Raw genomic sequence first — 23,059 nt, 5'->3', positions numbered from 1 at the left:
GTTTTAATGTTTCACTTTGTAGTTTTAATATTCCACTTTGAAGTTTTAATGTTTAGAGTTAGTAAACTTGTGTTTGGTGGATTATTTCTCTATTGTTACAATGCTAATTGTCATTGTATTTTACAGGGTTGGAACGCCTGTTTATTTACCTCCACAATGATGTCCAACTTGTAAGGATCATGTATTTGTGGATGAGCAGCACAGCGGATTATGAGCAGCACAGCGGATTATGTGGGTAGCGCCCAAGAATAATTTGCCAAAATGCTCTGCCAATGGTAAACAGTGTATTCTCCTGTTAGTATTGACTCTTGTTTTGAGTTGTTTGGTGGATTGGATGATTTAAATCTCTATCGGTAACATTAGCAACATAAACAGGCTTTCCAACAATGTAAAATACAATGCCAATTAGCATTGTAATAACAGAGAAATAATCCACCAAACACAAGTTTCCGAACTTTGTTTTCCCCAGTTTATTACATTAATAATAAATAATAAACAGAAATGACAGGTCACACATTTTTGGTGTGACACCTGTTCCGGATATATATAAAAAAATAAAAATAAAAAGGAAGAAAAATTTTGGAAAATTACAAAAAAAAAAAATTCCGGATGTAGTTTTATTCTGAAGTGCTGCACCGGAAGCTAGTGTGTAGTTCACTGTCTAGCTTCCCGGTGGTTTAAATGAGACCGTGAACGTTCCCAGCAGCTCACAGTGAACACACCGTCTAACGGCTACCGTCTACCGGCTACCGGCTCTTTACCGGCTCTCTTCAGCTGCTGGAGGCGGTAATGTTGGTTTTAAGAGTTTGTTGGATTTATTAGTTTGTCCGGAGAAAATCAGCTTCACTTCTACAACCGATAAAGAGACGTTTTAGGAGAAAGCTCATCTTTTAACGGTAAGTTAACAGCGGTTTATATATTTAACGTTACTCAGGTTCACTCCTCAGGTTCACTCCTCAGGTTCACTCCTCAGGTTCACTCCTCAGGTTCACTCCTCAGGTTCACTACTCAGGTTCACTCCTCAGGTTCACTCCTCAGGTTCACTACTCAGGTTCACTACTCAGGTTCACTACTCAGGTTCACTAACTACTACTACTACTACTACTGCTGGAGGTCTGATATTAACCTCTAGGTCAGGGGTCAGGGGTCAGAGGTCAGCAACCTGCAGCTTTTCAGCTCCTCTTATAATTATAAATATTATAAAAAAATTAATGGAAATGAATAATAAATGTTTACGTTTTAATTTTTATTTATCATTGTTGTAGTCTATGGTACGAGTATTAGGGCCACATTGAGGAAAAAAGATAAACTGAGATTTAGAGAATAAAGTCATAATATTAAGAGAATAAAGTCATAATATTAAGAGAATAAAGTCATAATATTAGGAGAATAAAGTCATAATATTACATGAATAAAGTTGTAGTATTATGAGAATAAAGTCATAATATTACATGAATAAAGTTGTAGTATTATGAGAATAAAGTCATAATATTACATGAATAAAGTCATAATATTAGGAGAATAAAGTCATAATATTACATGAATAAAGTTGTAGTATTATGAGAATAAAGTCATAATATTACATGAATAAAGTCATAATATTAGGAGAATAAAGTCATAATATTACATGAATAAAGTTGTAGTATTATGAGAATAAAGTCATAATATTACATGAATAAAGTCATAATATTAGGAGAATAAAGTCATAATATTACATGAATAAAGTTGTAGTATTATGAGAATAAAGTCATAATATTACATGAATAAAGTCATAATATGAGAATAAAGTCATAATATTACATGAATAAAGTCATAATATTAGGAGAATAAAGTCATAATATTACATGAATAAAGTTGTAGTATTATGAGAATAAAGTCATAATATTACATGAATAAAGTCATAATATTAGGAGAATAAAGTCATAATATTACATGAATAAAGTTGTAGTATTATGAGAATAAAGTCATAATATTACATGAATAAAGTCATAATATGAGAATAAAGTCATAATATTACATGAATAAAGTCATAATATGAGAATAAAGTCATAATATTACATGAATAAAGTTGTAGTATTATGAGAATAAAGTCATAATATTACATGAATAAAGTCATAATATTATGAGAATAAAGTCATAATATTATGAGAATAAAGTCATAATATTATGAGAATAAAGTTGTAGTATTATGAGAGTAAAGTCAAAATGTTACGAGAATAAAGTCATAATGTTACGAGAAGAAAGTCATAATGTTACGAGAAGAAAGTCATAATGTTACGAGAATAAAGTCATAATATTACATGAATAAAGTCATAATATTATGAGAATAAAGTTGTAGTATTATGAGAGTAAAGTCAAAATGTTACGAGAATAAAGTCATAATGTTACGAGAAGAAAGTCATAATATTACATGAATAAAGTCATAATATTATGAGAATAAAATCATAATATTACGAAAAAAATTCGTAATAATACGAAAATAAAGTCGTAATATTACGAGAATAAAGTCATAGGTTTACGAGAATAAAGTCATAATATTACGAGAAAAATGTCATTATATTATAAAGTAGTAATTTTACGTGTAATTTTCTTTTTTTCTCGTAAAGTTATGACTTTATTCTCATAATATTATGACTTTATTCTGTAAATCTCAGATGTTTTTCCCTCAATGTGGCCCTAATACTCCGTAGAACATTTGCTCTCTTTGGCCCTCACTGCATTAGACTTATATAATATAAACTTAGACTATAAACTGTTACCTTCATCACAATGATCAAATGTTTTACGGCTCCAGACAGATTTTTGCCTAAAATATCTCTTTAGATAGTAAAGGTTGCTGACTCCTGGATGGTCTAACTGCTATCTTAATTATGTAAAACAACTCTGAATTAAGGAGTTTAAACAGCTGTTTGCTACATTCACCAACTGGTTAATATTTAATCACAGTTCAGTGTTGATTTGTGAGCGTTAAAACTTAACAGTTGGTTTAAAACAGTGATAGAAAACAATAAAATACAACTTTACTAGTGTGAACGAGGCTAATTTACATGGAATAGATTACACAAACTGCTTTATGAGAACTGAAGCATATTTTATTAAAGAAAAGTTTACACCTTTCGGGGTGTTAAAGTGTCTAAAGATGAATAACATAAAGTTGTAAATTTAAAATAACACTGAAACCACAGTTAAGTGTTTATTTTAGCATTGAGACTATATTTAATTTAACTGTGTTATCTGTGAATATTTTAGTTTTATGTTTATTAATCAAATTATATTTTTAATCATATAAACAATAGAACCTGACTGATAAATCAGCCTGACCCATATTATTTGCCGATATTAACTTGTGACATAAATATATCTATATATGTATCGACATGTCAGTGACAATTGAAGTATAAAAATGCAAAGTATACTGTATGTTTGAGGTCCATTAAATAAGAGATAAGCTTATATATACAACACATATTTTTGTCACAATAAACAAAATGAAGGGAAGCCTCATAAAAGTGTTTGTTTACATTATGAAGGGCTGCAACTAATTGGATTATTACTGGATTATTTTCATTATCAAATGCTGATTATTTTACCAATTAATTTATTAGTTGTTTGCTTTAAGTTACGCAACTGTGATCTTTTCCTAAACCTAACTGAGTAGTTTTGTTGCCTAAGCCTAACCAAGTCAATCTATTCCTAAGCTTAACTAAGTCGTTTTATTTTGAAAAGACTGGAGCGGAAATTGACTCATGCGTCACATGTTGCTGGACATTCGTAGGAAAAAGCACGATAAATACGTTGTTGAAAGTCGTGTTGAGCGTCACGAAAAAAAGGGAAATTTGTGTCTATGTACACGAATCTAATAGATTAAATGTTGTAACTAACTGAGTTGATGGGCTGCAAATATCGTGTTGGATGGAATATCAAAATTATTCTGAAATGTATAAACATAGAGAATGCAGTAGTATCAGCAAACATAAACAAATATAACTAGAAAACTAAATATTACTGCAAAGTCCCATGGAGAAAGTCCCAGTAAACCCCCACAGACAGTTGGAATATTATAGTATTAAGAGCAGTTTATGTGACTTTTTAATGTTTCCCGTCTGTATTTGTGCAGAAAACCACCTCTGTTGACAATCCACCAGCCAGCTTTATTTTTAGAGCAAAATAAAAAACCTCCAAACGAGGGTTGATTAACTGGCATGGCGACCGGTCCAGTCGCCAAACGAGCATTTGGCTGGTGGTCGTTGGTACTTTCACACGTCGTGAGTCTTCGCATCACACACACTGACCCGTTCCATCATTTACAGTTTATACTCAGAGCTTCAGCTGCCAGACTCTTTTTTTTAATATATTTTCTGTGTGAAATTTTCTCTGCGTTGTGTATAAGAGAGTTTGGCACATTAATGTGCACCATCTGCATGAAATATAATGTTCCGAACAGGATCATGTTCATCAGCGGTGCCAAAAAGAGACGCGTTACATGTCTTATATGTTCACATAATGAGGCAAATGTTAGTAAAAGCCTTGCTGGCGTTTCATTGTTGGGTCTGTTGTGTTGTTTGCTGCATGCTTTAGGGCTGACACTGAGATTATTCTTTATCATTGCACAATCTGTTGTTAGTTTTATTAATAATTAATGAAGTCTCTAAAATGTCAGAAAATATTTAAAAAATGTCCATTGTGAGACCATGTGATGTCTGCAACGATCCAAAACTCAAATATATCAGATTTAAAATGATGTAAAACTGCAAAAAATGCTTTACAATAACATTTTGGTCTGTCTGTCAGTTGGTCCACCACTTTGGTCTCGATATTTCAACAACTATTTGATGAATTCCCACAAAATTTTGTACAAAAATAGCTGGTTCCCATAATGATCTTCAGCTAAAACATGACAACTATTGAACAAATGAACATGAAGTTTGGTTCAGACATTCATGTTCCCCAGAGGATGAATCCTGCTGACTTTGGTGATGCTCTGACTTTTCCTCTAGCGCCACCATGAGGTTGATATTTGAGGTTTTTAGTAAAATATCTCCACAACTATCAGATGGATTGCCGTGAAATTTAGTTCACACATTCATGCTCCCCTCAGGATGAATTTTAATAACGTTGGTGATCCATTTATGACCAAATACCTGCAAACACTGATGACTTTTCCATCAGCCTCAGCTGGACTTTGTCTCATTGGGGTTTCACTGAGCGTTTTCGGGTCCGTTTTGTTGTTTGGTGTATGCTTTAGGGCTGAAACTTGCGATTATTTTTTATCAGCGTTTTGTCTCTAAAAAAAAACATAACCTCCTTCCCAGGCCTTCGACCTTGGCGGAGGTAATAATGAATACAGACTACCGCCACCTGCTGGTGTGAAGAGTTATTTCCTCTCACGCAGGCGCAGAACGTACGTGCTAACTGACCGTCGGCTGTAGGCTTTGTGGTGTGTTCAAGTGCAACATCTCGGCCAAAACAAAGGCGACATAAGGTGACATGAGGCGACGCAACGGTCGGCCTTCGTCGGGTTGGTGTGTCTGGGCCTTTAGTGTTGTTGCTTGATAAGTGATTAATTGATCAAAATTGTTGCTGATTAATTTTCAGTCAATCGACTAATCAACTATTGGTTCCAGACCTCTCTCCGTGTCCTGACTCTACAAGCTGTCAAATAACGGCAGAAATAATCTTTAATAAAACATCGACATGGCGTTAAAGTCCTCTCAGATGCAGTTCAGCCACAAGACAAGTTGTCCTTCTTGTTGTTGCCTCTCTCGTTGCTATCGCTCTCACCACCTCCACATCCTCAGAGCTCAGGTCGTGTCTTCGGAGGACGCCGATGGGCGTTGTGGCGAGGGGGAACCACAGGTCCATCTGTCCCTTCCCTTCATGTGCAGCGCTGAGGCACTTAGTCTATTTGTGGATCACAGCATGGCCGCTGTGGTCTGACAAAAGGACTGACGAGGCTCAGGGGGAGCGATCCTCCAGGACGGGCTGTTACTTTACTTCCCATCATGCCTACAGAGGAGCGTCTCGGGGGGGAAACTGAGGGAGGAGCTGCTGGTTGGACGGAGGTCGAGCTCTGACGAATAAAGACCTGCAGTACTGAGACGTCTGAGGAAAACATCAGGCTGACGGTTTATTCTGTATTTAGTCAAAGCAGGAATAATTAATGATTATAGGGCTGTAAATAATGATTCTTTTCTACATCACTTAATCTACCGGTTGTTTTCTCAATTCATCGTGACTTGTTTAGTCTGTAAAATGTCAGAAAATAGTGAAAAATGACCAACAGTCTGAAATACAAAGATATTCAGTTGATATAAAACAGAGAAAAGCTGCAAATTCTGACATTGAAGAAACTGTATTGATTAATTGATTAATCGTTTCAGCTCTATTTGATCGGCAGAAAATTCGTCAGACTAAACGACTATTTGGAAAATGTCACCCTGGACTCAAGGAAATCTCTAGGGAGGTGTTTTTTTACTTTTTTTATTAGCATTTTATACCTCAAACAATTCATTTATTAGTCCAACAAAATCATTAACAAATAATTGGTCCACAGACATTTAATCGGGAGCTGATAATTGATTAGTTGTTTAACTAATTTTTCCAGGAAAAAACAAATTTGCTGCGTTTATTATGTCATGAATTGAATATTCTGTAGGATTTTTGGAGAGTTGATCGGACAAAACAACTCAAGGAGGCACCGATTTACCGGCCGAACATCGGTATCGGCTGATATTAGCCTTGTTGACTGCCAGCGGCTTATCGGCAAATAAGATTGACATTCGCCGACGGCGGTGGCCGATGTTTATCTGTTGTGTTGCATCAATTTTGCGCCGGCTGAATGTTGTGTTGGTTATATATATATATATATATAACAGTAACCAGCTGCTGATTCAGAGAAGAAGCCCGCTGTCATGACATGACGACGGGCGCCGTGCGCTGTACAAATAAAAGTGAAAGAACACTCGCTTTTACATTTAATTACATTTAATTCATGTTTTACAAAACTAATAGTATTGTTGAGCTGTGTATTGAAGCATTCTTCTCATTGAGTAGGTAGTTGTGGTGTAAAGCAGCTAAAAAAGCTTTTGAACCAGTTTTTTATTTAAAAAAAAAAAAAAAGAATATTTTTCTTGTGAAAATCGAAGTTTGTTTCATAAATTTGTATGTTTGAATTTGTGCTCATTCACAGACAGCGTAATGAAATGCTGAATGAAACAGTTCAGTTATTTTTTTATAATGAAGAGTTTTGTTTCCCAGTGCAAAAGGGGAATAAATAACAGCAAAAACTACATAAACAAAAACATCAGTATCGGCGTAATGGTTATTTTAACCATCGGTATCGGCCCAGAATTTTTCAATAATAATAATAATAAATAGTCGGTCCACAGAAAGTTGATCAGGAGCTGATAATTAATGAATTGCATCAATAATCTTTCAAGCAAAACTGTAGTTTACTTTTTTTTTATCATCATGAATTTAATATCTTTTGGGGATTTTGGACAAAACAAGCAGTTATGATCTGCATTTTTCATTATTCTCTGGCAGTTAAAGATTAAACGATAATGAATTAATCAATCAATTGGAAAATAATCAACAGATTTAAAGAAAAGAGTTGCAGCCCTACTTGTTTTTGTCCAGAAGAAGCTGAGAAACCAACTTAAATTTGATCTATTTGATCGTCTAAACCAGTTCTTTCTGCGTATGTATGATCCTTTTTAAACTTAAATGTGGACATGAGTTGTGAGCAGCTCAACCAAAGTGTGATATTAACTTATCGGCTTTGTGTTGTTTGAAGGATTGTGTAGAAGAAGAGGTAAAGTATAAGAAAAACTACATAAAAATAAGATAAAAGTTTTTTTTTTTCTTTAACCATGTGTTGACCCGTCAGATTTCTGCTAATGAGATATTAGTGCTAATGAGTGAATCTGGTAGAAAGGAAGAAGGAAGAGGGTCGTTTCCCTGATTAGTTGATTAAGTTAGGAGCCTTCAACACGACCTTTTCTCCTCAGACACGCTGCAGACACATAAAGCTCTTTCAAAAGGTTTCTAGTTTTAACGAGATTAAATTCAGTCAAAGTGAATTAAAAAGCAGATGGTCAGAGCGACCTCGACCCCGACCCCCAAACTCCGCTCCGTCGCACCACGAGGGGCTTTTACAGCTTGTCGGTTTCCTGGTGGTCTTTTCTCTAAAACTCAGTTTGAGTTTCTGTGTTAGTCCACTAAACAAAACATTCCCTGTTTAACTGAAGCTGTGTGTGAGATATAGTTAAGATATTTAAGATGAAAAAGAGCTTCACAATAAATAAGCAATGGAAGATATAAATAAATATAAATACAAAGCGGAGATATGATATTTGAATAAACATGAAATAAAGATAAGTGAGAATATAAATAAAGAGAGACGAGACAAATCAGCACCAGCTGGAGCATCAATAAAATGCCTTGGAGAGAAAAAAACAACTTTTAATATGAGATTTAAATATTCAACAGCTTTATGAGAAAAGTTGGCAAACGTTTAATCGACATAAACTTTATAAAACCAAGAGACGTTTGTCCTCTGAAGACCTGAAGGGGTCAAACATTTAATTGTTAAATGGTGGGTCAAAGTTTCTTCATGCTAAAAAAGTGGTAAAAAATATTTAATTTGAATTTCCTGAATCTGATTGTGATCGTGATATAATCACTGAGGGGTCTAATCCTACGTGCTGACATTTGAGGATTCAGTTAATATTAGGGCTGTCAATCGATTGAAATATTTCATCGCGAATAATCGCAGGATTGTCCAGAGTTAATTGCGATAAATCGCAAATTAATCACACATTTTTTATCTGTTCAAAATGTACCTTTGAAGGGAAATTTGTAAAGTATTTAAGCGTTATTTAACCTCCTTCACAACAAGCTAGTATGACATGGTTGGTACCAATAGATTCATTAGGTTTACTAGTTTCATATGATACCAATATCTTCTCTCTAGATTTAAAACTGAGCCCGGTATGGATTGAGTTAATGCGTTTAAGAAATTAGTGGCGTTAAAACAAATTTGCGTTATTATCACGTTAAACGTTGACGGTCCTAGTTAAAATTCATTCCTGATTTTTTTTTGTATAATTATTGTTTGTGTAGTTACTTATAGAATAAAAACTGTCATTAGTGTTGCAGGTATTTGGTCATGAACCAAAGTATTGTAAAATTTTGTATTTTGACCCAATGAGAGGTCAAAAGATGAAAAGTTATACAATTATTCACTTTCCTGCCGAGAGTAAGATGAGAAGATTGATATCCCTCTTATGTCTAGAAATAGACATTAACATAACATAATATTGATTCATATTTGATCAGCGCTGCCTAGTTTGACCGTTTGGTCAGAGTTCAGAGTGATTGACAGCCGGCTCTCATAGACGGCAGCTGGACAGCAGATCAGCTCTTACTGCTTGTTTTTCTCCGGTCTGTGAAATCTTGCAAGTCAAGGCAGCTTCATTTGTATAACACATTTCAGCAACAGGGCAATTCAAAGTGCTTTACAAACATTCAAGAACATCGCGACAAAGTGCAAAAGAACATTAAGAAATAATTAAAACAGTCGTAAAAAATAAAAACGTTAAAGATTATAAAATAAAAACAAGCTAGAATGCAGATGCCGTTAGGAGCACCGTAGGACACCGGAGGAACATGATTTTTCAGGTTACCTGTTTCATGTTCTACTGTCACGCTATAGCGACCGTTTTATAAAAATAACTTTTTAATCACAGTTGCTCCATTCTCGCCTAGTTCAGCTTTAATGCTGTTGATGGTTTGACTTGTGGTTTGTGTTGTATTTTCATCATGTAGAGTTAGTTGGGGTTCATGCAGCAGAACTTTGGACTTCATAGTGATTCAGCAGCTTCTTGACTTCCGTTCACACAGCGAGGAAACGACAGAAAAGCTGTTGTAGCTGATGGAATATTTTGTGATTGTAAATAGACTTGACATGTTTACGGACGTTCAGCTGTGAAGTCACTCCTGTGTTTAGAAAGGCTGAGCTTGAACTAATTAAACCAGAGAATTTGCAACCTCACCATAATATCCAACAACAGTACATCAGACTTGGCGTGCAGCGCGGTCGCTCTCAGTGCTCTCTGCCACCACCGAATGCTTTGGTAGTTCAGTCACTGCGGTTTATTAAATACAGAAGAAGCGGTGCAGCTGTAACACGGTGGCTAAATCACCAGAGCGCTTTGGCGCCGAGCCACTCGTGCTGTAGGCACGCTTTAACACGTGGAGGCCAATAAGTCTGAATATGAGAGAAACCAGCAGTTTATTCTCCCAAACCTGAACCAGATGGCCTCGGCTGTGATGAAGCTGACGTTTCTTTTACACTGCGAGGCAATTACAGCTGCGTGTGTGGTCCTGATCTGGTTCTGGTTCATCTGAGAGTCAGATCAGGTAGCTCTAGTCACATTGAATCCTCTTAATAAACAGGAGTTAATAGAAGTTGAGGATGACGATGTGCAGGGCGCTCAGCTGTCTGAGGAGACCGGACGCCTCTCCTCTCCGCCTCTGCATCCACCTCTCGGGGTTCGGGTGTAATTGGATCTCTGGAGGATTACGTGTCTACCGCTGTGTGCTCGACGTTTCTTACTTTCATCTTTTTTAAAGGTTTGGTTTGTCCCCGAACCGGCTGACAGCTCAGCTCTCTCAAATGGCACCGAGGTGCTGAAGTGTTGGCAGCGATTTGGAATAATTTTCTCTTTTCATCTCACTTCCATCAGGGTGAAGCTGTTCTTTAGGTTTTAAAGCAATCAGATAACGACTTTTAGTTTGAGACCAGCTCTTGGCGGAGTGCTGGAGTTTGATTTTCAGAGTCTATTGTGTCGGTGGGTGTCAGTTTTCACCCTCATTTTATATATTTTTGGAGTCAGTCCCTTAGACAAACTTTTAGTCCCTTGTTTTACTGAGATGTGCAACTATAAATCTGTTGATGCCAGGGTCTGACATTAGCACCCACCTCCCACCAAATGCGGGTAAATTGTCGGCACTGGCGGGTAAAATCGTCAGGCCATCCGCCACTTTGGCAGGCAGGGAAAACGCTAGTGATGGGAACAGAGAACAGTATCCCATTAAGAACGGGTTCTTAGTTGTCCGATTCTTTGGCATCTCATGCGTCCGTGTCTATCGATTCCTCTGATGGTACGTGTCCACCGGGGTGTTTTTATCGCGAGGGCACGCGCCACTTCCCAGCATTGGACGCGTGGTGGTCTGCCGCTAGACACAACACAATCGACACCTGATTGGACGAACGCTTCCCCTCCGTGGGCTTCTGCTCCCAGCTTTCAAACCGGAAACAATATGGAGGCTCGTTTGGAAACTTTCTTCTCTTATTTCACAAAAATAGTTCACTGAAATGTGTTTCTGAAAACATTTGAGGTGAGAAATAATCCATGGAGTTGCTGAATCTGTCTTTATTTTCGTCAATTTTAAAAGATTCTCTGGAGTTTCGAGAGGCGGCGAGTCGCGTCAGACGCCCGTGATTTTACATAAAGTAGACTAGACCTCAACTTTATGCAAATAAAGAACGGCCGTCGCGACGCTCCGTCTCTCGAATCGCGCCGCCATAATACCAATGCTTTCCAACAGTTCCGCATGCACAATGACGCATACGTACATTGTATCATGTTTCAGTTTGTTTTGGACCGTAGACACGGCGGAGAGAGAAAAACGCTCAACAGCATGACGCTACTAAACCTGAGGGGATGCATCCTATTTTTTCCCTGATAAAGCGACACTGTGAACAACAAACCTGTGTTGAAATCAGCAGGAGGAGAGTTAGTAACGTTAGCTGTTCGCAGCAGGTGGGCAGCACAATCTAGAGCTACTAACGTTAACGGAGGTGCCATTGAGTTATTATTATGAGGCGTTCAAGCTCTGCTCAGTAAAAATTACAATTGGGCGTAAAGGTAAATTACAACTTTATTATGATGTGTTCAAATGTAATCTCGTAAAATTATTTTTTTTGGCGAGAAACTTGAATAAATCCAGTTGTTTTCACAGCAATATAAAATAGATAATAGAGAGGGGATTATGACCTGTTTAACTTCCTGACAACTTGCCAAGATTTTTTTAATAATTATAATCATTTGAATTGTGTGTTTTTATGCAAATAAACACTATAGAGGACAATAACAAAGTACAGTACTGTGTACAGTACCCTCCCTCCCCCAAAAAATAGGGCTCCCCTAGAAGCTACGGTGTAATTTGAACACTATAATTTACCGTGTATATAATGTTTTTTTATGTAAAATATATCGAACATTGAATGACATCAAATCTAAAATGTTATTCCTTCATTTAGCGCAGAGATTTAAAAAGTTGCAGGTAAAATTTCTCAGTGTTCGGAAGTGAATAAAGTGAATTTCCGACCCTGCTTGATGCTCACTTTAAAGACGCAGCAGCAGGCGTCTGTGCCTGAACTTTGAGTTCAGGTGCGTTTGACGGAGCTCGAATCTGCATTTCAAACTGATCAATGATTAAACACTTCAGAGATTAAAAAGAAAAACAGTTTCAGTTCAGCTCTCCTAAAAAACTGCTCAGCTGGTGCAGGATTAGTCACCATCTCACCTCATCTGCACATGAATGTGATTTAGTTTTTGTTTTTTTCGTGCTGAGGAAATGAAGTAAGGAGCGGGGAGAAGGGCTGGTTGCTGTGTGGGCAGCGGCGGCTGTCAACAGATTTGGAAGGTCCTCCACATCCGTGAGTCATGTGCCTTCTGTTTGACGGGCGGCATCGTCTGCACTGAAACCTGTAGCTGTACGCAGGAGTACAAAACAATGTCCTGCTCCTACAGTATTACATTATTCAACACAAATATAGTGTATTATTATTTCAGCAAGGTCATTACTTAACATCCACAGAGGGATCCCTCCCACGTTGCTCTTCCAGAAGTTTCCCCACGTTTCTTTTTTATGAGATTTTTTTGTGGAGTTTTTCGTCTTTCAAATTAAAGCTTCAGTAGGCAGTATATTTTTGGCATCATTGGATCCCATAATAACCTTTCAGCATATTGTAATTCAAGTTTTCTGAGAGATAACTAGACTTCTGCTCCTCCTCATGGCTCTGTTTTCAGGTTGACGAGTCTCCCCTTTACAGACATGCCCACTTTATGATAATCACATGCAGTTTGGGTCAAGTCATAGTCAAGTCAGCACACTGACACACTGACAGCTGTTGTTGCCTGTTGGGCTGCAGTTTGCCATGTTATGATGTGAGCATATTGTTTTATGCTAAATGCAGTACCTGTGAGGGTTTCTGGATCAATATCTGTCATTGTTTTGTGTTGCTAATTGATTACTTATAATAAATATATACATACATTTACATAAAGCAGCATATTTGTCCACTCCCATGTTGATAAGAGGATTAAATACTTGACAAATGTCCCTTTAAGGTTAATTTTGAACAGGTAAACACTGAGTAAATGTTAAGTGTGATGAATCATAACTACTACTACTACTTGTAATAAATATTTATGTTACAGAGAAATAAATATAGAGAAGTTATAATCACATTTTAATAAAACACAGAGCCCGTCTCTGCATCCTAAAGCTGCATGTTTGGTTGTTTTTGTTAGTTTGCTCCAGAATGATCTGGAACCAACGGTCTGGTCATCAGCTCTCTCTCTCAGATCAATACGTGGTGGCCCACAGGGGACGGTAGTCACTTTCAGTTTTAAACAAAAGCTTTGTCAGCAGCAGAGATCCAGACAAAGAGCAGCTAAGTACCGGAGGCACTTTTAATTTGGCTGCAGTGTTGTTGTCTGTCTGGTGTTAAAACTTTACAGCTTCACCGGTTAGTCATCGGTCTCTCTTCATGTTTACTTTCTGCTTCAACGTGACTAATAGCTCTGCAGTTTTTAATCACGTATTGAAAACAAAAAAACATGAATCATGCAACACAAAGTCACTGTGCATTATTGCATCACGATGAATCACTCTCATTACTGAAGTTTTTCTTTTTGTTGGACGTTTTCCCACCCCGGCCTGATGTACTGTAGGTAGCGTACAGTACAGTAGCATCGCAGCAACAACATCCATCATCATTACACTCCTGCTGCCATGTGGTGGTTGCTATAGCAACAGCCAGACATTAGGTCGACTACGAGGGTCATCGTGTGAACTCATCTGTGGAGAGCTTTGAACTGCTTCTGAATTATGGCTTAAGGAATATGTTAATACATGTGAGACTTGAAACTGCATCTCCTCAACGCTGTCACATCTTAGCGTGGAGTATCATGTGACACGCTAGAGTCATAATAATAATAAACAGAAATCATACAGAATGCAGTATTTTCTTTCCCTTAATTGAGATTAAAAAGGATATTTATCTTTAATTCAACAGTGGCTAGTGGATTTGTGAGGCGCAGTGATGATTTGAGCTAAATGCTGATGTTTAGCATGTCTAAGCTGCGTCCCAAACGGGATACTTTTTACTTTTAGTACGTACTGTTGCATGCAGTATGAATGCAATTGGAGCATACTACTTTGTCAAAACATTGCACCTTGAACTTTGATCCTCTTGTTCGTATATCTGCTGTATGTGATATCTGTCAATGAGCTGGTAATTAGCACAAAACTATTAGACAAATTGAAACTTTGACCTGATGATGGCGCTAAATGAAAAGTCAGTGGATCACCAAAGTTATAATAATTCATCCTGAGAGGGACATGAATGTCTGAACCACATTTCACAGAAATAGGATAACGCCTGTATTGAATTTGGTACATAGAGATATTAAACAATAAAATATTAATGTATAAAACTAAAATAAGAATAGAAATAGAATCTTAAACAGAACAATTAACAATTAAAGGTACGGTAAAAGTGACACTGGAGGGATGTGATTAGTAGCAGCAAAGTCAGCAAGGTATAGTGTACTGTATGTTTACAATGTACACCAGAATAATATAAATATATATTATTATATATAATATAAAGTAATGATAGTAGTTGTCTTAATTGTATTTTTTATAATTAATTATTAATTGTATTAATATAGAAATATAGTATATAATGTACTAAAACAGTGTAACATATTAACATAATATAGTATAATATTTTATGGGATATAATATATCATATAAAGTGAAATGTAATATAGTATAGAATAATAATATTATAATAATCTAGTATATAATATTTATAGTATAATATATAACAACATATTTAAATCAGTCCATCAGATAGATATTACACTAAAAACCACAAATATAAACCTCATGATGGCGCTAGAGAGAAAAAAGAATAAGAACGAGAAACTAAATATTACACATCAGTCATTTAATACGTGGTCAAAGAGTCACACTTTGATTATTCTGAGTTTTAATGTGTTTTTGCGTTTTGATTTCTTCATGAGCGTATAAATACTGTACAACACAACCACCTACAGTAACTCCTCTGTTTTCTCTCTACAGCTGATGTAAAGCAGTTCAAGGTCAAAGGTCAAAGACTGCCGTCCTCTCACCTGCACTTGGACCCAAGAGCCATTAAACAGGTACATATGGTACGATGCCTCCTGCTGCTTCTCACTCCCACTGTCCTTTAACTCTTCATCTCATGTTGGTTCAGCTTCATCTCTGAGGTTGTATTTCCTTTAATCACCCAGGAGCTCGTGCTTTCATCCTTCTGTCTGTTAGTTAGAGGGGAAAGCTTTAGTGGACCGTTGTAGACATTTATGGATGACAAGTTCTTGATTGTTTAATGGAAGTTGGGTTATTTTGTTCTGTTAATCAGTAACGAGTGAAGTATCATCCCACCGACCGCTGATCAGTTTCAGTCGACAAAGAAGCGGCAGGAACCGTTAACTTAACATCTCTTCACCATGTTTGAATAAGTATTCAGATTTAGGAGTCATTATTTCTGCAGCTTCTTCAAATCTCATACACGATTGTCGCCATTTTTATTATACTCCCGCGACAACGTATTCGGGGGTATATAGCGCTCCGCGTGTCCGTCCTTCCGTCCTTCCGTCCTTCCGTCCGTTCGCGTCACACTTTCGTTTCCGTAGCAGAACTCGAGAACTATTTAACTTAGGAACTTCAAATTTGGTCTGATGGTTGACAGTTTGGTCTAGTTGTGCCTTTTAGAAGTCCAGGGTGCTCAACATTTTTTACATTTTGGTAAAAGAAATTAGATTTTTTTCGACTTCAATTTCGTTTCCGGAGTAGAACTCAAACTCTTGTCTTCTACTGACTTCATTCTGAGGAAGATGAGCTAATAACAAGCTAGATTGTGCTCAATAGATTAATTCCATTAGTTCCAAAAGGGAAAAACCTTTGGCCCTACTTTAGTAGGGGTCAGGCAGTGAGCGGGGGGGAGATGTGAGCCATGCTCACTTTTGATTGTTCCATCATTATTTTTCATGGATGTAACAAGGTAGCTTTAGGAAGAGCTGCTTGGTCGAGTGTGTTTACAACCCCGAACAGCCATCAGTGAGCACAACAAATCACTGCACACAGATCAGAGCTGTGGGAAGTGATTTAGAGGTCTGGAACCAGGATATCTGTCTGTACACTGATTTTTGTTTTATGCCTTCGTGCCGGCGTCAGACATGGCCATTATGTTTCTTCAAATTTGGAACAAACGTCCACTTGGACTGGAGGATGATTAGAATTTGGTGGTCAAAGGTCACTGTGACCTCACAAAACACATTCTGGCCATAACTCAAGAATTCATATTCTAATTATGACAATTTCTGCAACTTGACTGGACTTGTTAGTCAGTGTTAGTGTTTATTTATGCAGTTTTACTAGAAGAGCAGTCTGTGATTGACTGCTGCAGTCTGGAATGTGTTTTATCTCCTCGCTGCGTGGACCGAACCAGCTGGTGGTGAAACATGCAGCACACACATGTGGTCATGACCACGTAATTATACGCACACACGTGAAAGCGTTTCAGTGTGTGACTGCAGCAGATGGCGAGCTCGACTGTTCAGTCCTCAGCCCTCTTTACATTTAAAAGATTGTTTCACTGTGTTTATTTCCCCTCGTCATTAAAACGCTCATCAGATGTTTGAACCGCATATTTATCACAGATTTTCCTTCTGTCTTTATTTCAATTAAATAAATGAATAGTATTCACAGTAAGTGAATCAGACAGTTTAACAGTGGTGGAAGACAGATCTTTAGTGATGTTAAAGGGACTATTTGTAACTTTCAGAATGTCTTGTTAACAGCGACACCTGTGGCCGTTAAGTCAGCGAAAGTCAGCGTCGGGCTCGCGCTTGCTCGCTCTACATAGACATGAACGAGCATCGCTCAAAACAATGAGGCGACACACGTCAGCTAAAAGCACAATATCACTCTATATTTCAGCTGCTTGGCAGTAATGTTAGCTGACCAGACGAAGGTCTCTCCATGAATCACTGCTGATCCTAGTGTTGGCTTTTCCTGCTTCAGCTGAAGAGAAACATTATTGTCTCCCGACTGCGCCTGCAGGGAGACACTGACACCCGGTCGGAGACGACAACGTTCCTCTTTGCGGAGCCCCGTCACTTCACAAGACACGGGAAACCTCTGTTGGTCTGGAGGAGCTGCAGCAGTTATTTCTGCACAAACGTCCACATTCACGAGATATTCTCAGAGCTAAACTAACTCTTCTGCAGTGTGTAGTGAGCAGCATGCACGTCTAGAGGTGGAGTGAGACAGTGAGAACGCGCGCGGTGTGTGAGTGAAGGCAAGCAGGCAGAGGAGCAGAGATTCCGGTCACGCGAGCGCGCATATGCGAGCGTGCATATGGGAAACCGACCCGGTAGATTTATACGTGCAAGAAGTTACAAACAGACCCTTTAAGTAAAAGCACTTGCTGGGGGAGAGAGAGTCATATTATTATATATATCATATTATTTGAATGTTATTACTGATGTTTTAACACATAGGAGCATTTTAATGTTACAGCTGATGGAGGTGGAGCACATTTTAACTACTTTATATACTGCTGGATTGTTTAATCTGCAGCACAGTGTCATATTTCATAAATTCATCACTTATTTGTTTGTAAAATCTTAATCTGTAAAGTAACTAAAGCTGTCAAAAAAAAAAGTTACAAATATAATATTTTCCCATTTCCCTCAAAAACGGTAAAGGAGTCGAAGTTTGGGCTTCTCATGATTAAAATCTGAGATAAGGTTTATGAATTAATGGACCAGTAGCGGAGAAAGTGTTGAAATAAATAAGTGTATTCTTCCTTCTACTCCTTTTTGAACATGTAAAATTTAAATTGAGTTGTTTATGATCATTTATGATCATTTATGTGTAAAGGTTTATCTTTCATTTCATTTGGCTGACGGAAAATAAAATATAAACAAACACAATAAGTTAACATAAATGAAAGTGTCATCATAACCCTCTAAAGCAGCCTTCAGTTTGACCAACAGAGAGATGAGGATGACGTCGTCGTCCTCCTCTTCCTCACGTCAACATTAATAAGAGCTCCGGACTAACAGGCTGGAAAAGCAGAACCCGCGGCGCTGACTAAAACATGACATGTGTGCCAATAGTGAGTCATGTAGTATTTTAGGAATGTCTTAAATAATTAATAAACGACTTTTAAACTCTATTTTAGGAAACAACGTGTCCGAATGTGCACAGTCAGCGCATCATTACATCACTTTCACCTCAGTTCAACTTGTAAAACGACATCATGTTCACTCTCACGGGACGTCTGCGTCACTCCACTTCAGACGTTTTATCACAAATGAGCCAACTGATATTCATTTCACACAAACTACCATTCATTTTTAATCTAATTACATTTAAATCACAAAAAAATGAATATAAAGATCTTCTTCTATAGGTAACATCACAGCCTTTATAGTGTTTTATGAAACTCTGCTGCAGATGTAACAATAGAAGAACGAGGCTCGTGTATTCCCAGTGAAAATGACCTTAATCTAGCGTCTAATAATCAATAACTGTCTCTGGAGGGCGGCTACAGACCGATACCGCGCCTGGACTGTCTAAACAGGTCAGACAGTGGACAGCTCCTGGTGCTGAAATCAGGTCAAAACTTAACCAGATGAATGCCGTATTGCTCTCTGAATATGAGAAAAACACAACTTTTTACAACACCTGTTTTTGGAAAAAGACTTTATGAAAAAGATTCAAACCTCTTTCAGCGTCGTCCTGTTGGAAAGTTTCTCTGAGAAAAGAGTCCTCATCTTTATAGTCTTTTCTCCCATAAAGGTGAAATATTAAAGACATTAAAGCAGAACATAAATCCCATCTATATTTTCAAGAACACCTAATTCACCTAAAAGCTAGAGTGAAGATCCTGGTATCATATGAAACTAGTAAACCTGATGAATCCATCGGTACCAACCATGTCATGCTAGCTTGACACAAAGGAGGTTAAATAACGCTCCAAACTTACGCTAAATTTTGGCGAGGAAAAACTGTCATGTCCATTTCCAAAGGGGTCCCTTGACCTCTGACCTCCAGATGTGTGAATGTAAATGGGTTCTATGGGTACCCACGAGTCTCCCCTTTACAGACATGCCCACTTTATGATAATCACATGCAGTTTGGGGCAAGTCATAGTCAAGTCAGCTCACTGACACACTGACAGCTGTTGTTGCCTGTTGGGCTGCAGTTTGCCATGTTATGATGTGAGCATATTGTTTTATGCTAAATGCAGTACCTGTGAGGGTTTCTGGACAATATCTGTTATTGTTTTGTGTTGTTAATTGATTTACAATAATACAAATATACATACATTTGCATAAAGCAGCATATTTGTCCACTCCCATGTTGATAAGAGAATTAAATACTTGACAAATTTCCCTTTAAGGTACATTTTGAACAGATAAAAAAATGTGTTATTAATTTGCGATTGGAAAATTGGAATAAAATACATTATTCAACAAAGGTAAAGGCTAAATCCAGCTTTTGTAGGTTATGAAATGCAGCTCTCTATAGGTTATAATGTGAACTAGGAGTTATTTCTACTCTGAAGAGAAATGATAATAGATGTTTATCTCACATTGTTATGATGTACAGTATATCTTCAGCAGCAGTATGAGAGTCCTGGGAGCTCTTCAGGTTTCAATGCTGAGTGTTTAAAATGTCCTCCACGGCAGTAACTTCTACAGCACAGATAGTAATGAAGCAAATGAGACTTTATTGACCCAAACCGGTCGGAGAGGCTCACTGAAGTAGTCCATGATTTGGCTAATTAAACTGAATTGCTGTTGACCCCTTGAGAGCTTCATTTCTTCTCCACTTCTTTACCTCCACATCTGTTTAGCATTCAGAGCAGCAACGTCAGTCCATACGGACCTTTGAGAGAGGCTTACACCACCTCCACCTCCACCTCTGTGTATTCTCCCCCCACCTGCTTTTATTTGGCATGCATCTCAGGGCCTTCACGAAATCAAAGTGTGTGAAAGAAGATAATTTGATGTGTCCCATGCGTGGCTCTATTTATGGTTATGAGGCTCGGTGGCGGTCCCTCAAAGGGAGAAACTGTCCACGTGACTGGTTTTCATAACAGGTATAGCGTTCAGCCAGGATAGAGAGAGCAGGGAGTGGTAATAATTACCTCTCTGAAAACACCCCCCCCCCCCCCCCCCTGAGGCTCGCTTTGTCCAACATTTCTCTTCTCCAGCTTTTCTCTCCCAACTTCACAACTAAAATGAATTAAAGTCAAAAATCGTTCGTTCAATTTGCTGAAGTTTCTTTCTAACAGACTAAAAAGCTGATTTGATTCAGAGCAGAACTGGCTGAGCTAAGCTGAGCTGAGCTGAGCTGAGAGATTCGAGGTCGTTGAGTCCAACAGATTCTTGATTTTTTTTTTTCCCAGCACAATTAAAAAAGATATTGATTTGGTGATTTAAAAAGTACTCTTTCTAAGCTGTTTTAAAGCTGCTTTAATCGATTTTTGGACACCAGGAAGCAAAATAACTTTCTCTCTTTGGGTTTCTGGTAAACGCAGAAAATCTCTGTGCAAAAGGAGAAGACAAGAAGAAAGTATAAGACTTGTAGTATTCTCTATTTTTCCTCATTGTTAACAAATCCCATGAAAAGATCACAACTAGCAATGTGTTAGTTCATCTCTCAATACTACCGAAGAGCATACACAGCAGAGCTATGCTTCCACCATTTTGGACTGAAAGCGACTACCGGACGCCAGTAAAACGTCCGCCTACAAAGTGCCGTACAAAAGTAAAACTAAATCAGTCGTCAGTTGAGTAGGCGGTCCTTAATGTGGCCTAGGTCACATCCACTGCTAAAACAATGTGATCATATGTGGCCCAGAGCAGCTCTAAATGTGGTCAGAGCAATCGGATCTCAATGCGTCTTGAGTGCGTTCACACCTGAGCTGTCCACTTGTGAACTTGTTTGGCGATAGCCAAAAAAACGAGATGGAGACGGCCAAAAACCAAGATGGCGACGACCAAAATAATAATTTTTAATAAAAAAAAATTCTGAAAAAAAGTCAGAAAAATGTCGTAAAAAAAAGTCGTAAAAAAGAAAAAAAAAGTCAAAAAAAAGTTTTAAAAAAAAGTCAGAAAATTAAGTTTTAAAAAATGTCCGAAAAAAAGTCGGAAAAAAGTAAAAAAAAAAATGACAGAAAAATAAGTTTTAAAAAATTTCAGAATTTTTTTTTTTTTTTTAAATGTCACTTTTTTTTTAAAAAGTAAAAAAAAAAGTTTTAAAAAATAGTAAAAAAAAAAGTCAGAAAATTAAGTTTTAAAAAATGTCAGAAAAAAAGAAAAGTCAGAAAAATGTCGGAAAAAAAGTCAGAAAATAAGTCAGAAAAATAAGTTTTAAAAAATTTCAGAATTTTTTTTTTTTTTAAATGTCACATTTTTTTTTTTTAAAGTAAAAAAAAAGTTTTAAAAAAAGTCAGAAAAGTAAAAAAAAAAAGTCAGAAAATTAAGTTTTAAAAAAAGTCAGAAAAAAAGTAAAAAAAAAAAAGTCAGAAAAATGTCCTTAAAATACCCGAAAAGCAAGTATATCTCCTGAATACAGGCTTACAGCATACAGCCCATGGGTGTATTAGAAGATAATAAAAGTGATGAATTAAATATGTCTGACAAATGTCAAAAAAAAATGTTTTTAAATTATTTAAAAAAAAAAAAATTGTCAGAAAAAAAGTAAAAAAAAAAAGTCTGAAAAATGTCAGAAAAAAAAAGTTAAAAAACAAAAAAGTCAGAAAAATGTCGGAAAAAAAGTAAAAAAAAAAAAAATGACAGAAAAATAAGTTTTAAAAAATGTCAGATTTTTTTTTTTTTTTAAATGTCAGATTTTTTTAAAGTAAAAAAAAAAAGTTTGAAAAAAAGTCAGAAAAAAAGTCAGAAAAAAAGTTAAAAAAAAAAGTCAGAAAAATGTCCTTAAAATGCCCGAAAAGCAAGTATATCTCCTGAATACAGGCTTACAGCATACAGCCCATGGGTGTATTAGAAGATAATATAAGTGATGAATTACAGCCAATAATATCCATTATTACAGACATACAGCTAGCAGGAAGCTGGCAGAACCCGATATGTCATATTAGCGTGCAAGGCGGTGCAGTCCCGTGGGTAAATTTAACTACTTTTATGTCATCATTATTAAATGAGGGCTATTTAAGTGTTCGTACTGGGAAGTTGATTTACCTAAAAAAAAAAAAAATGATTCTCTGATTTACAGACATCTCTTAATACATCCATGGACTCATTGGCCTTTTCAGTCCGAAATGGTGGCAGCGCTGTTGTTGTGTCTATACTCTTTAACATGGAGGTCTTTGGGGATTGAGTCATTTTTGGAGCCTCAAGTGGCCATTTGAGAAACTGCAGTTTTTGGCACTTGCGTTGGTTTCATTTCTCAGCACCGGAGATTGCCACATCTTCAGAATATCAGGACCCATACAGAATAGCAGCAACCACACACCAGTATACCTGAGATTTCCCACCATCAATACCAGTCTCCCTCTTCTCTCGTTACTGATGTAAGGATGCAGAAAGATTAAATCCACCGGGGTTCATCCCTCCGTCCTCGTTCAACGCTGCACCGCTCTGATGGATGAAGGCAATCTGAGGAAACACACTTC

At 37.1% G+C, this 23,059-nt stretch overlaps 1 protein-coding gene across 3 annotated transcripts in view; it reads left to right on the top strand.

Moving 5' to 3' along the window:
* Positions 1-677: 677 nt before the first annotated feature.
* Positions 678-23,059, top strand: part of LOC141782258 (tetraspanin-18B-like) — a 38,919-nt gene continuing 16,537 nt past the window's right edge. The window contains exons 1-2 of one of the 3 annotated variants that reach the window (XM_074658388.1): positions 678-896; positions 15,445-15,533. In XM_074658388.1, coding sequence (XP_074514489.1) covers positions 15,531-15,533 — 3 coding nt within the window. In that variant the 5' untranslated portion in view covers positions 678-896; positions 15,445-15,530. Of the gene's footprint in view, positions 897-15,313; positions 15,534-23,059 lie in introns of those variants that run through there. The other 2 variants (XM_074658406.1, XM_074658397.1) reach the window with 2 other exon arrangements.

The sequence above is a fragment of the Sebastes fasciatus genome, chromosome 2, assembly GCF_043250625.1.
Source record: "Sebastes fasciatus isolate fSebFas1 chromosome 2, fSebFas1.pri, whole genome shotgun sequence".
Taxonomy (NCBI): domain Eukaryota; kingdom Metazoa; phylum Chordata; class Actinopteri; order Perciformes; family Sebastidae; genus Sebastes; species Sebastes fasciatus.
This window is presented reverse-complemented; position numbering and strand designations above follow the sequence as displayed.